We start from the raw sequence: 13080 nt of genomic DNA on the forward strand, positions 1-13080 counted from the left end.
TAAATATACATACTGAATGCATGGGGCTCAGAAACTGGATATGAGATCCTATGAACTGGTAGCATCACAAACAGTAAATGCATAAGTGAGATAATAAGATAATACAGCATCCTCAATCTGCAAATAAAAGCTACATGTAGCAGATGGACTTCACATATTCTGTCTGTTGTATTACCAATTTAAGTGGTGGGAGATTTTTATCATTAAACTTCTCCGAAGCCACTAAAAAGCCAGCAAATACCACCGTCCAACAAAATATATGCAAAATATGCAAACAAATGTAATTTATTCAAAACTGAAGTGCGAATTATTACATACACTTTTCGTCGGAGCTCCTGCCCCAACTTCCTCAGACAAACACTAACCAACAGTTGAATTACCATATATATGTTAATTACACCAATTATCCTATTAATTCAAATTTAAAAATTTTAAAGTGACAATATGCTTTATAAAAAATTCAATCACAAAATGCTATTATCTGTATTACATATTTGGTATTACGTATTTGGTATATAAACATTACATTTTCTCCAAATTCTCTTTAAAATCAATTATTTACTCAATACAAAATTCGGAAACATAATAAAACCTATTCACAAATTATGTCTGTGTGTATATAATACGTAATAACTATAATACAAGTATATATATAAAATCAACATTGTACATACAAAAACATCATAAAAATACAATTCAAATAAAACAAATTTATTTGCATACTGCGTCCTACACTAATAAACAATACCTATTAAATGTAACATTTCTTAAACTAGGTATTGAATATTATCAAGAGAAACTTTCATTTAAACGTGGGTATCAAACTTCTTATTCAAAAATGCATCTAAACTATGAATATATAAAAAATTCAGAAAAAATTGCAATTACAGATATGTCATTACAAATAAATACATATGCATAAAATTAAATAAATGGAATTACATAATTACATGTATTTGAACTTTTAAAAATATATATATATTTATTACCATACATGAAAAATGCTATATTACACTATATAATATGTTACCTCTCTAGATTTTTTTAGCCGTAAAATACACTCGAGGGAACACATTTCATTAATACCAGGTATTCTACACGTGTTAGTCCTGAGCTGCCAAATGAGCTCCTTTCTTTCTAATTTCAAAGCATCATGACCCCCTCTTCCATCAGTAACCAATTGGTCAATAACCCTAAACTTAAAACTATGCCCTGGAAAATCAAAGGCATGCTTAGCCAAAGCATTTTCCATTTTCCTCCCATTTATGTTATAAATATGCTCTTTTATCCTTTCACATAGTTTTCTATCGGTCTTTCCGATGTAGAATGCTTGGCGTTGGGTGCATTTAGCTAAATAGACCACTTGCCTACTATTACAATTATATTTTAGCTCTGATCTATAATGCTTATTGTTTATAGTAAACTTAATCCCTTCATCTATATATTTACAGCATCTACACATAAGGCACTTGTACATCCCTACCTTAGTTGTGAAAGGATTTCTTTTCCTCTGCAATATTTCCTTGAGGTTATTGCCCCGTCTAAAAATTATTTTAGGCTTATCCGGGAGGAGTTCCCTAAAGAAACTATCATTAATAAGATAGTCCCAGTTCTTCATCACTATATTCGATATATAGTTAGAGTCCAAACTGTATGTACAAATGAAATTGCATCCATGGACTATATCTGACCTCACCTTTGTAACTGGAATATCAATATTATTCCCTTGGATATTACTCAAAATAGGAACATAGTCACCTCTTAGTCTCTTAGCTCTCACTTCTGTTAAAATTTCCATTAGGAAATCCATAGGGTAGCCCCTTTGTGTGAAAAAACTTAACATAGTATCACACTCTTCATGAAATTCCTTTTCTATGGTGGTCATTTGGGCCGCCCTCACCAGTTGCCTCTTAACCACAGATCTTTTTTGGTGTCTAGGATGGCAACTGGTATAATGAAGGTACATATTAGAATAAGTTTCCTTTCTATAAATTTTAGACACATATGCCTTCATTGCATAGTCTTTCCTCAAAGAGACATCTAAATACTCTACACTATTTTTATCAAAACGAGAAGTGAAGCTCAGGAAATTTGTTGTTCCATTAAACCATGCTAGACAATCACACAGTTGATTCTCAGTCCCTTGGAATTAAATAAAAATATCATCCAAGAACCGTGTGTAATATATAATATTGCCTTCAAGTTCATTATTACTTAGCACAAAGGACCTCTCCCAGAACGCCATTACCAAATTAGCAATAGCAGCCCCACAGGGTGAACCCATAGCCACCCGGATCTTTTGGGGGTAAATGTCATTATTAAATTTCAAATAATTATATGAAAGAACTGTGTCCATCAACTCCTCAGCCAGTTTAACAACATTAACTGGTGCATTCAAGAGATACAACATATTAGACACCCATTCAATTCCTAGATAGTGTGGGATACTAGAATACAGATCTTTTACATCCACTGTGACAAAGTAGGATTCAGGAAAAAATGATAAACCATTAATTGATTTCAAAAAAGACCATGAGTCTTTCGAAATTTGTCTTTCCATTAAAACATATTTTTGCAATATGTGATCCAATAACCTTGCACAAGTGAATGTAATACTATTCCTCCCATCCACTAAGGGTCTCATCGGCGAGTTACTCAAATTTTTATGTATTTTTGGTATCCCAAAAAGGCATGTTGTCCTAGGAGCAAGTTGTTGCAAATATATATATATATGTATCTTTGTCAATTCTAGCGTCAATATAAAGCTCCTCAATAAATGCCTTTACCTTCATATGTGCTCCATTCATTTCATTAATTGAAGCCTTAACATATGTTTCATTTTCTAGGATAGCACACATTCTAGAATTATAATCATCAATTGTCATTATAACCAAGCCGCCACCCTTATCTGGTTTCATAATACGGATGGGTGCTTGACACAAAAAAATCAAGCAGGTCTCTTTCTTCCCTACTGATGTTATATTTATGATGTACTCTACAAGGACTAGACCACTAAGTTCCTAAGGTCCAATTCTGTAGCGTTTTCAAAAAGTGCTAGAAGAGGGTGCAGGGGAGGGTTATACACACTACATACATACAGATCTGATTTCTTGTATGTATTTTTATCCATTAGTGCCATTAAATTAATCTTCCTAGAAAACAATTTCACATCTATTAAAGTGTTCGCTAAATCAAAAGGGCGAGATGGAACAAAGGTATACCCTTTGGACAATAAATCCACAATCTCTGAACAAATATTAGTGTCTGAATAATTAAATACTTTAAAATCTTGACTAGAATTATAAAGTACTTCACAAGCCAATGTTTCATTCAAAAATGGGGCAGTCAATGCTACCATTTCTTTCTCTTGTTCTTCGTTACTCTGTTGTTCTGTTTCGCCTGCTGGAAAGATCCCTTGTGAAAATTTTGGTGGTACTGAGCTTGATCACTATTAGCCCCCCTGAACTGCTCGTAGTGATATTGTTTTTATTGTAGTTAGTGTTATTGGCTTGAATAAGCCTTTCACTACACTGCAAGCCATTCTGGTCACTTTGTTCACCCACACCAGAATTATTATTACTACTACAATGAGCTTCCTGAACTTGTTAGTTCTCGTTAACAGTTGTAACAGCTCTACTAATATTAAGGTTACCAGAAACAGTCAGAATTCCTTGCACTTGTGGGGGCTTAGGGTAAGCATTGCTCTCCTTATAGTCTCTAACGTCACATGCAATCTTCTTTACTTTCGTATTACTAATTTTCACCATATGCTCATCAATGCTAGAGAAACATCTTTCATAGTCAAAACGATATCTCACAAAATTTATATCATTTTTGATAGAAAAATCTATTTCCTCAATTTCTAGCAATAATGTGTCCACTAAAAGTTGGTAGTGGACACATAACAAGTCAAGCAACTCTAGTCCATGTTTATCGAACATTGCTATCAGAGCATCATGAAAGGGAGATCCTTCCCTAAGCCCCATAGGGAACTGCCACTGTCTTAGACCCTTTGGTACAATCTTTAAATTCAGACACTCATGAAAGTACGTTATCTCCAGTTGCAATTTGAGTACTTTAAACAACTTTTCATCAAACTCATTTAGTTTAGAAGAAAGGTCAGCGCTTACCTCCTGGTCTGGAGTATTAACTGTATTTAATAAACCATTACTAAAAACAAAAGGTCTGTTAATCCACGTATTAAGACTCGCAACAGCCGTTAATGCTGCCGCTGATGCTGGTACTCGATTCTGATTACTATTCCTTCTTTCCGAGATGTCTTGATTAGGAGTAGCCTGATTAGGACCCACATGAGAAGTCATACGCAGCTGCTCCCATTCCTTCCATTCTCCGAACCCCAGCAATTAATGGTTCCTCTTCTGGACTGAAATTAGCAGTACCATGTGTTAAAATGTTCCCATTATTACCGTTAGCATACTGTGAACCAGTCCGTTGGTTAGTAACTTCCTCGAATTTCTGAGATAAAGAGTCAACTTTCTGTGTTAACAGCCCTATTAGGACCGTTAAATTTCCATCACCACCAGAGTGTTCAGATACTGAAGTCGGACTATTCGGTAATACTGGCTCCATGAAGACATGAATAAACAAACTAATAAGAAGCACAAACTTCTCCGAAGCCACTAAAAAGCCAGCAAATACCACCGTCCAACAAAATATATGCAAAATATGCAAACAAACATAATTTATTCAAAACTGAAGTGTGAATTATTACATACACTTTTCGTCAGAGCTCCTGCCCCAACTTCCTCAGACAAACACTAACCAACAGTTGAATTACCATATATATGTTAATTACACCAATTATCCTATTAATTCAATTTTTATCAGATTCAATTCAGATTTTTATCATTATTATTATTTTAATTTTTTAAAACAGTATAAAATGTGTTAGACAAACAGCCCATAGATAATATGTGATTCTATATTTTTGATTTCTTTGCAAATAAAAACTGTAAAAGGCCATTGTAAACAAAACTCCTCTGAATCTAGGTATTTGGAAGACAAACAACTTTTATAGTGGCACTCATGTTTTTTGTTCATATTTGATTGTTCAAAATATAAGAACACTGGTTGCAAGTGCAATATGAACTCCTTTTGTAGATGACTTTTGTTTGTGCTCCCTTCTGTCATCTTTTGTTTTATAATTATTCACAGCTGCATTTGGCGAGTGTGTGCTACTTCAAAATTGTGGCATTTTCAGTACAGACAAGATGGTTGACCTGAGTTAGAGATACACTAAGGAGGTATAAAATCAGGAAAGCATAAAACTTATAATCACAAGGAGACATGAAGGAAAGCAGAGAGTCTGCATCATTTTACACTTTAGTGATGCACATGGTATTCCTTCATATGCTTCATGTTTTTATTTTTTTCCTGGAAGACTGTAAGAATATTAAGTTAAACTAAATGATGGCAGGGAACAAGTATTCAATAAATATAAATACAACAGGAAGCAGGAAGCTACTAATTTCCATTCATTGTACAGTGGGGATTTAAAAAAGAGCCAAGCACTTAGAATCTTGTTAGCAAGATAATTATATACCTGATGCCTCATTTCCATCCCCTGGAAAGCTAGGGAGCAAGATACCAAAGGCACAGAAGATTGCCAAAATGTTAATTATCTTAATGGTGTCAGGCATTAAGCTTTCATGCAGGTAATACCTTGCAAAGACAATACAGTCTACTTGTATAACTGAGCAATCTCTATGTTATGCAAGGAACACCTTTTAGAAGAGGAGATATTGCCCTTAATGCTTTCGAATGCATCCACAGGTGCCTTGAAAGAAATATAAGGCTCTTTTGAGTAAGGTCCTAATGAGAAGTGGATGGGATATTAGCTTTCTGACCAGAAGCCACATGTGGCACAAAAAATATAATTGTTAGAAGAAAAGCAAGTCAGTGCCACAGAGTTCAATGCAGCAGCTGACCTCGTCTCCTATAGCTTTGTCATATTTAAAAGTAGTGCCAATGATCAGCAACAGTTTCCATGTTACTATGTCAAAGATCATTGTGATAGTCACACATAGACAACCTGTCTTCAGAGAGACCTGCAGTAGTTTCCAGACTGAGCAGGCTAATAGTTTGTTGTAGAGTTATAAATGCCATATAGGGAATTCTGAGCAAAAACATGCACAACTTATTGACTTTTAAGCACAGTCTGTACTTAAGGTACGGAGAGATATCCTATTTGTCCATCTCTTCCTGCAAATTGGCCAGTGATGATATCCTCTGAGGTCCTACGCCATTATTTGATATTATAACATTGTAACCAATCTAGCCATCTGAGAATCGCAGTTACTGTTAAAGTGAATGATAGTACGCAATGTGAAATGGCAATGGTGAACTCCAGCAGAGTACAGTATCAACAAATCAGGAAATATTTTTCCAGACATGTTTAAGTTTATTTATTTATTTATTTTACATTTGTTGACCGGGCTAGTCTAGCTGGATATATTTCCATTTTCAGTAGAGGCCCGGGGAGAAAAGCTCCACAGAATATACAGAAAAAAAACATACAACATATGAAAGTCAATACAACAAAAACAGCAGGATAAATGTAAATACAATAAAGAAAAGTTAGCAGGCATTACATTTGTACTATACTTAGCACTGGTAAGATTACATTTTAGTGATGTGTCTTGCACTAGTGGCCAAAGAGGAAATGTGGTGGTTAAAAAGCATGCAACCTAGAGTCACCACTATGTGAGGGGAATTAAAGTGTTGGAGTAAGAAGACAGACATAAGAATTCATGATGATACAGAAAATTATATTTGTCCAACAGAAAATATCTCAAAAATTTATCACCGCTTTCACAAAATCACAGGCTTACTTCTTTTTCTTGAGGGTCAAGTCCCCTCTACCCTGTCATGTGGGGAGACCCCTGCACACACTAACTAACTTATGTATACCAACTCCACAGTCACACAACAATGGAAAAAAGTGACACAGTTGATGTTCTCTAAAAGAGTGATATCTAACTTGCAGTGCTGCCTATCTGAAAAATTACAATGAAAAACTTTTCACATTCCCCAACTTAAAACTAATAAAAAATAGAAAAGAGAAGTGAAAGAATGAAATATGACAAGGATGCATCATCTTGTTTGGCAATGTTCTGGTAGTGGAGTACAAGATTAAGAACTGAAGTTGGAGAAAGCAATATAGGTAGCAGCTGAAAGGCATTCATCAAGCATGTTTCATGAAATATGACTTTATGGAAAGAGTTACAGAACCTTGGAACGCCTGATATGAGGGAATGGTACAGTTTGAATCTTTTGTGGAGTGCAGAAATTTCTGAAACAAACCAAACCAAAAGAACCAATAGAAGTGAGTTGATTGTGAATGATGTTACCTACACTAAGGCTAAAGATATAGCAAACCAGTAAATTCTCCTTTCTTGCCTACGGCTGTCCCTCATGATAAACCTGAAACTAGCTCATCTCCAGCTATTGCACAAGACCAAGTCCTAAAAGTTTATCAAAAGTTAAAAATATTGCACCAGTGAGTCTTGACAATATCCCTAGATGCACCTTAATTAGCAAGAAGCACTATTTAGCCACACCCCTAATAACACTGTTCAGACGCACCCTTCATACATGTTTTGTACTAAGCAAATGAAGAACAGCTACAGTAATTCCCCTGCATAATACAGGACCTTCCACAAACCCAGGCAATTACAGACCCATAAGTCTTACCAGCTATGCAAAGCCATGGGAAGACTTATCATGGAATTAATCAATCAGGACATTGGGAATCTCCAAACACTGGACCCATCTCACTTTGGATTTGCCAAGGGCAGGTCATGCTTACTCAAGCTGATGGATTTTTCTGAACAGGTCACCAGTGCAATGGATGAAGGCAAAATGGTTCTAACCACATACCTCAACCTGGCCAAAGAATTTGATATAATTCCCCACTAAGGCATAGTAGAAAAGCTTAATAAATTGGGAATAAACCCCTATGTCACCCTCTGGATTGCTAACTGGCTCACATATAGGATGCAGATAACCAAAATATGAGATGTTACCTCCAGAAAGGGACTAGTCACCAGTGAAGTCCCCCAGGGATCTGTTCTGGGACCTCTCATGTCTGGCATCTAATTTCCTGAAGTAAAAGCCAATACCAAATGTCTCTGTCTAACTACATCTGCAGACGACTGCAAGCTAGTAGCAGTCATTGAATCCCCAAATGACTTAGCCATCCTGCAGAAAGGTTTGCCCCAAATAAATAACTGGTGCCAAAATAATGGATTGAAACTAAAGGCCAAAAAATGCATTATTATAACCTCTGGGAAGTCATCTAGCCCAATGAACTACCACATTGACAATATGACCCCAAGAGTTAACCCAGTTGTCTGATATTTGGAAACGTATGTGGTCACTGACCTACCCTTTGACCAACATGTCTCCATTGTTGTAAGGAAGTCCTTCTATATTGCACAGCTTACAAAAATGGGATTTTGTCTAGATCTAGGGATGTATTTTTCCCCCCTTTACTCAGACCTCATTAGGCCACACATTGAATATAATGTCCCCTTTGGTGTGTATCTATCCAGACACATGCAACAACTGGAATGCTCAGAGAGATACCATACTAAAAGGATACAAGAACTAAACAATATGTCCTACATGGACCGACTAGAAGTTGTGTCACTCCACTCAGTATCCTACAGCCTGCTAAGATATGACCTGTGTCTGGCATACAAGGTATCCTCCAACCCATTACTGATGGATTTACTGCACAACAGAAATCAAATGGCATCAGAAATACTTGGTCTAGACTAGGGATCTAAACCTCTTTTGCAACATCAACAGTATGGTTTGGAGGGCCAAGTATATCTCGCAGAGGATACCGCTGTTCTGGAACAGACTCCCCACCCACAAAAAAAGTTCATCCCTGTTGATATTCAAGCACAAATTAGATCTGTGGAAGGGAAACAGAAAATTTACCCTAGAACTGCCGCTGTACTATTAATGGACAGAGACACCTCCTCGATGCTTCAACCCATGCACTGGTCCCCTCAAAGTATCTATGGTATGATCCCAGTTATTCTCATTAAGGGTAGTATATAATTATCGACCAAGGGATGGTAAGGCCACCCTATAACCTAATGGGATGTATTAGTTTGCACACAAAACGGGAAGTTGGATAGATTAAAATCTCTGCAAGGGTAGCTAGCCTAGTACTTACCCATACATAAGAAGAAATTAGTTACGCTAATCAGAGATATCCAGTAGAACATAATTCTTCTTCTGTTAGCACCTCATGTTCACATATGTATACAGCATGCCCATCTAACAGTAAGGAGGCATTTTAGGCCACACAATTTTGTTTTGCTCATATTATCTTCCTAACTAGAGTGGTTCATTCTCCTCTCCACAATAATAATTTCAAAACTGCTAAATAATCAGCTGAGCCATTTGAGATCATCCCAAAATGTCCTTCTGAAAACAGTATGCTTATATAAGTAAATGTAAGAAAATATGTTATCCTATTGTTTCATACAGGACATTATATGTTCATGCTGTCAGACTGTTCAGATGTTTTATCTGGAAAGGATACAAAAAACACACACACACACACACACACACACACACACACACACACACACACACACACACACACACACACACACACACACACACACACACACACACACATTGACACATACTTTGCACCATTGAAAATATTGCATTTTCTCACCTCTTCGATTCACTGGATCCTTTGCTACATATGCAACGTAGTCTGTGGTATCCTGCAAATTAGGAAACATGATAAGTGCATTACTTGTTAGTGTACAGGTTACTGTGATATGACAAATCAATGATGAATTATTTTACTGAACTGGTCATACTCTCATGATGCTCACAAACATTTTTGTACATGATGAACTCTTTCACTTTAATCATGCATGTGTAATTCAAACAGGCCACTGCACCACCCTTACTCTCTCCGGCTCAGATGACTGGGGAGTCACTGTACAGTAAGAGCTCCAGGATACCTTCCTCCTAATTTAGAGCAAGATGTGGTTGTGTCATGTGGCTAGTATGCTACAATAAGTACTACTTACTCCTGCTGAATTGCACATTCCCAAATGGAGGTTGTATACGATTGCTGCACACACCACTAAGAATGTTCACCAGTTCTGACTCCACATACTAGTATTTAGAGCCCAAATCTATACCAGGCAAATATTAAATAAATCTGATAGTGAGCTTGCTCATGTACATGGGGCCATTTCTCACTGCAGAATGCAAGAGAATTCATCCAGAAAGAGAAACACTAACAGATAATGCAGTAACCAGAAATAAATCCTTCTGCTGATTAAAATAGCTGATTAAGTGGTTGTGTGAATAAAACATTGACATACAAGGTACTATAAGTGAATCTGCAAAACAAAAAAGACCTTCAGTATTATCTATAAAATAAAACGATTTATGTTGTGTGATTTTGTGTATTATCTGCAAAATAAAACGGTTTATGTTGTGTGATTTTGTGTATTATCTACAAAATAAAACAATTTATGTTGTGTGATTTTGTGTATTATCTATAAAATAAAACGATTTATGTTGTGTGATTTTGTGTATTATCTACAAAATAAAACGATTTATGTTGTGTGATTTTGTGTATTATCTACAAAATAAAACGATTTATGCTGTGTGATTTTGTGTATTATCTACAAAATAAAACGATTTATGTTGTGTGATTTTGTGTATTATCTATAAAATAAAACGATTTATGCTGTGTGATTTTGTGTATTATCTATAAAATAAAACAATTTATGCTGTGTGATTTTGTAGCACAATTAACTGAATTTATAGATAGTATGATGCAGTGTGAAAAAGCAAAATGTATGAATAATTTAAAGATAATAATTATAAAACTTTCCAATGAAAGAGAATTATTAATGTTTGAATATTCATTGATTAATTCACAATGAATTTTATGTGTACTGATTATTAAATTTAAGCAGCATTATAGCAAACTGAATAGCTCAGAGTGATAAGCATTTATTTATTTTACATTTGTTTACCAGGATAGTCCAACTGGATACATGTCCATTTTCAGCGGAGGCCCGGGGAGAAAAGCTCCACATAGAGAAACTTACATAGATTACACAGAAGTTAGCAAACAGTTATAAAAACAAAGTGATTATATACAATGGCTTAGTAGTGTTCTCAATAGGGACTCCCAATTCTCATGGACAGACACAATTAAAAGTAAGAGACATCAGATTGGAAGCAGAGCTTGGTGACGTAGTTACAAGTTATGATAATTACAGAATATGCTTTCAGTTTATAACTTAATCAGGGTTGGTACATGGGCATAGCCAATTCCCTTTGAGATACTGTTTGAGTTTTTTTTTTTTTTGAAGAGACTTTTGTAGGATTGTAGGGTTATATAGTTTGGCAACGAATTCCAGGTTTTGCAAACAAAGTCAGCAAACAGGGATTCACCAGCAGAGTTATTAGCTTTGTGGGTTTGGACCAGTAGTTTATTGGCTGACCATAGAGATCTCAGGTTGCTATATGGCTTAATAACATTTTTAAGTGAGGGGGTATCCTCAGGGTGGTACAACATTTTGTGCGCTATTAAGAGTTGACTGAATTGAATTAAGCTGGGCAGTTCTAGCCATTTTAGTTGTTTAAGGTTCTTGCAGTGGTGGGTTCTATAGGTAGAGCCAGTGGCGAATCTGGCAATATGATTGTAGCTATGGGACAGCTTACCTAGTTCGGATTTGTTGAGGTTTGAGAGAACAGGCGAGGCATATAAAAGAGTAGAGAGTAGGTGTGATCAGGTGATTGCAGTCCTAGCCAGTGGAGTTAAAAATGTTTTGTTTCTATACAGTGATCCAAGCTTCTTATTGATGGTCTGTATGGTTTTCTTGACCTGTACGTCAAATTTGAGATTATTGTCTACGATAACCCCTAGCAGTTTGGTGTGATGATTTGGAGAAATAGTAGTACCATTGTTAGATGTGACAGAGAATGAAAGTGTGGTAGATCTACTAGTGAGGGAGAAGAGTAGAAATTTAGTTTTATTGGGGTTCAGAAGTAGGCGTTGGTCGGTGAGCCAGTTCTCGATAGTGTTAAATGTATTTTGGGTGGTTTACTATTGAAATGTCGAATGGCACTACATCAACTGTACTATAGTCGAACACGGAAGTTCGAAAATAGTAATGTCGACGACAAAAAAACAATCTAGGACTGTGTTTTAACATGGGTCGAGGTAGGGGAGATGTTTGTAATTCTGAATAATACTGAACACCTACCTCGACCCATGTTAAAACCATTCCTAGATTGTTTTTTTGATGTCAACATTACTATTTTCGAACTTCCGTGTTCGACTATAGTACAGTCAACGTAGTGTCGTTCGACATTTTAATAGTAAACCATTTTGGGTTAAGGTTTGCAGATCAGCTGGGGAAGTGGCTGAGCAGATCAGAGTGGAATCATCTGCATACTGAATGCAGTATTACGTAGATGACCTCAGATCACTTAATGACCTGAGTGCTGGAGAAACCACCTATAGACTGCTGAGTAATACCTCCTGAAATGGTGCTTCGTCAGTGATGCTGTGAGTGGAGGTCAGCTGTGGAACAGACTGTGGATTGAATGCAAACTCACTCCCAACTGATATTGCTGGTGTTCCTGTCTCAAAGGCTGTACTAGAAGAATATAAATGCACCATCACTTTTGCCCAAATTATAGTGCCCCCCCCCCATTAAATTAATGGTAGCATAACCTGTTCAATACATTTGCAAAGCATGGCTAAAAGGCCCTTTAGGGTCATTAGGCTAGCAGTCATCTATGAACCTATTGTGGTGCAGTGCTTCTACATCTCCAGTCTGATGTCCATAGCCATGCTATTGTCCAGCTGTTGCATTTTATTTTAGAGTTCTTTAAATGGTACTACAAATGTTTGGATGCTCCTGGCATGGAGTTTGGTTGTACTAGTTTAACTGTACTTGGTCTGGAATTCAGTTCATCTGTGTATGGTTTGCTGATTTGCAGCCACTGTGGTACATGTTGAGTTGACATTGTCTATACAGCTACTGGGAC

General features: G+C 36.3%; 1 protein-coding gene across 1 annotated transcript in view; it reads right to left on the reverse strand.

The window, feature by feature from the left end:
- Window positions 1–13080, reverse strand: part of SHC3 (SHC adaptor protein 3) — a 583606-nt gene that overhangs the window by 201112 nt on the left and 369414 nt on the right. The window contains exon 6 of the mRNA XM_044064309.1: window positions 9722–9773. Coding sequence (XP_043920244.1) covers window positions 9722–9773 — 52 coding nt within the window. The remainder of the gene's footprint in view (window positions 1–9721; window positions 9774–13080) is intronic.

Source organism: Protopterus annectens, chromosome 2.part2 (genome assembly GCF_019279795.1).
Source record: "Protopterus annectens isolate FY-2018-M chromosome 2.part2, PAN1.0, whole genome shotgun sequence".
Classification (NCBI taxonomy): Eukaryota; Metazoa; Chordata; order Ceratodontiformes; family Protopteridae; genus Protopterus; species Protopterus annectens.